Source organism: Gossypium hirsutum, chromosome A03 (assembly GCF_007990345.1).
Source record: "Gossypium hirsutum isolate 1008001.06 chromosome A03, Gossypium_hirsutum_v2.1, whole genome shotgun sequence".
Classification (NCBI taxonomy): Eukaryota; Viridiplantae; Streptophyta; class Magnoliopsida; order Malvales; family Malvaceae; genus Gossypium; species Gossypium hirsutum.
In genome coordinates, this window is record NC_053426.1 from 51,170,369 (window position 1) to 51,173,474 (window position 3,106).

At 38.3% G+C, this 3,106-nt stretch overlaps 1 protein-coding gene across 1 annotated transcript; it reads right to left on the reverse strand.

Moving 5' to 3' along the window:
- Positions 1–2,190: 2,190 nt before the first annotated feature.
- Positions 2,191–2,884, reverse strand: LOC107888175 (cysteine proteinase inhibitor B). The gene has a single exon (XM_016812298.2). The coding sequence runs from the start codon at positions 2,731–2,733 to the stop codon at positions 2,329–2,331; it is 405 nt and encodes a 134-aa protein (XP_016667787.1). The 5' UTR covers positions 2,734–2,884; the 3' UTR covers positions 2,191–2,328.
- Between the last annotated feature and the right edge of the window lie 222 nt (positions 2,885–3,106).

The following is a 3,106-nucleotide window of genomic DNA, read 5'->3' on the forward strand; positions in this document are numbered from 1 at the left end:
CTACCACCTGGTAGAGGGTAGCCTATAGATAGTCTTGAGGCACGGTCACTTTGTAACATACCTCTTGACTGAGGGAACATTGTTATACCACTACCCAACTGTGACACATGGCGACATGAAAAACAACCGAAGGGATACCCACAAATGACCCTCCACTTTATATCGTCTGGATGGTCAATCAATGATCGACTACTTACTTGCCTCATACCCCAACGATAAGAACCATTAGTCTTAGCCATCCGAGTGGGTCTTCTGTTAAGCCATCCGCTATTAACGGATACACTCTTCTTAAAAAGAAGACCACCCATGAATCATTGTACCCTCCATCAAATCCCTACCTTATCTTGGACTCAATTTGGGCCTCCGTTGGGCCCTCACCTCTCATATAAATACCCTAATATACTACTTAGTAAAGGGATACCTCTCTATACACACAAAACCCTAACACACTAAAATTCTATCCCTTTTCTACTTGAGTCCCTTCACTTTTTTTTAGCTCGTAGTCCTAGAGTGGTGAACCTTTTTTGACACTGCCCCCTCTCCTCCTTTATCTCTGTTGATATCATGTATCAATGTGTTGTCACCATATTTGTTTGTGATTGGGATGGAACAATAAGTCCACTGTCTTCACACAACAGTATATTATAGATGGTGGAATTCAATTCACTTATTTAGAGATGGGCCCTTATCTCAAATCTTTTCTTTGTTAATGAGTTTATCTTATTTTGCAAAGTTGATTTGGAGCAATCAGGTTTAATCAATCATATTATTCGCCAATTCAACTTTGTCTCAACTCACAAGATCAATGCCCAAATGACTCAAAGTTGTTTTCTCTTCAAACATTTGTGAATCATTGAAAAGTCAAGTTACAAGCAAGTTGGGTTTTCAACAGACAAAAGATTTACCAATTCATTTTTGAAAAAGTTTGGAATCATTGGGGAGTCAAGTTACAAGCAAGTTGGGCTTTCAATTGAGTTTTCAACAGGCAGAAAATTTGGGAAAATATTTAAAGATTCTTGTATTCCAATAACAAATGCCAATACCTTTGTTAGTGGCAGGAAGGTTTACTTGGTAGAAGTCGATTCTATTAGTTATTCTTAGAGAGGTTTCGATAGGCGATTAGATATGGTGCAGTGCGTTTAGCTTATTTTTTATTTCACCTTATAATATCGTTACCGTATTTAATCTCATCGCCACATCTATTTTTACACTGACCGTAGATAAACGCATCGCCTATCTAAATCCACAATTACTTCGTGATGTCGATATACGCAGTTAGAATAAGAAGATAGCTGGAAGCTTTAATTGAGGTTCTACTAATGGATTCCGCAAAATTCTGTTTGTTCAATGGGATAAGTGTTGTAAATGGGGGTCTCCATGTTAGAAGCTGGGAATTCTGATGTTTTCTAGGTGCAAGTTTTGCGCAATAAATACAAGTTGGATGCTGGTTGCCCTAAGAACATTATTCGCGCTAAGTCCTCCTTTGTTTGGCGCTCCCTTTCTTCGGGATAATATTTGTTGGAAGTTACGAGACGGTACATGGGGTATCGGAGATAGGTCCTTTAAAGAATCTTTGTTTATTTCCTTTGGAGATGGATGAGGATGCATCATTAGCCTCAATGGTTAATATAGACAGGAGTTGGAAGTGGGATTATTTTGTGCTTTATGCAAGCATTCAACCACCAAATCTGATGGCTGGTTTAGATACCCTGTGAGTGGCGATGAGTACCAATTCTAGATTCTCTGTAGCAGGCGTTTACAAGCTGCTTTCTCTTGAAACACAAATTCGGAAATATCGTACAAGGAGATTTAAAAGGGGATCCCTCTACCATATTTTCGGGAACACTCAAACAAACAAACTTTACATGATCTAAGAGACTGCCGCTCCACTGCAACCATCATTGGAGCTCACTTTCTGGTGGTGGTTACTTTGGAAACAAAGGAATATGATAATTTTTGTGTTGGAACAAAATATTGATTGAAGGCCTTATGTAGTTGGGCAAGGCAAATTAAGGCTATGATGCTCATGGGGGTAGCCAAGCAAGTTGGGTGGTCTCCTCCGAAGGCAGGTTGGGTAAAGTTAAACAAAGACCAACCATGGAGGTCAGTGGACTTCGGGCTATTATCCATCACTTGGGAGGTAGTCTATAATCGTATAATTCTTTGGTCGTCACCTTATATAACTAATTATTTCTTGCAAAATTAGAAAGTAGCCTTTATTTTTTTAATTCATCAAGATTACATTTGCGAGATGACAAATTTTCCACGAAAATCATAGGTTAGAACCAACTAAAATCTCGTAAAACACAAACAAAATTACCCTAAAACTCACTCAGCCGAAGGCGAAAAGTGAAGCAATTCCTTGGAATGAAGCCAAGGTTTCACCACAACCACCGATTCAAACGTCTTGCTAAGCTTATTCTCCATTGCTTCGATCTTGAGATAGTATTTTATCCCCGAAACCACCTGTTTTTGCGCCTCTAAAACCTGAGAAAAAACCAACTCCGCCCGTCTTCCGTTACTACTACTTACAAATCCCCGCCACCGCCCCAGGCCCTGGCTCCGGTTATATTCTTCCACCGCGAACCTCCCCAGCTCTTGTACCTCCTCGTTGGTCTTCACGTCGGTTATCTCCGTTCTCCCTCCCACCATCCTTCCGTAACCGTCAACCGCCGTGAAACACAGTGTTATTAGTAACAACAAAGAAATAACCATCAGATCAGCTTTCGCCATCTTTGTGGTGCTTCAGTTTTTTTTCTTTTTTAAAGATTTCGAAAGGTGAGTAATCAATATATTTATATAGAGAAAATTGAGAGAAGAAAGGAGATTGGGGTATGAATAAGGATTGTTCCACACGCAACTTAAGTTGATGGTGATCAAATGCAAGATTTAATAGTTCCTCCCATAGCCGTTACGCTACCAATGTAAATTATAAATGCTACACTACCAACTCAACCATCAAAAAAAGTTAAAAATATTTTTATATTAATTTAACCTTTAAGAGATTTAATTAAATCATTTACATTTGGATAGAAAATTAATTAAATTATTAAATTTTTAATGGCATTATACAATTATTTACATAAAAAAGTTAATAAAATATTTT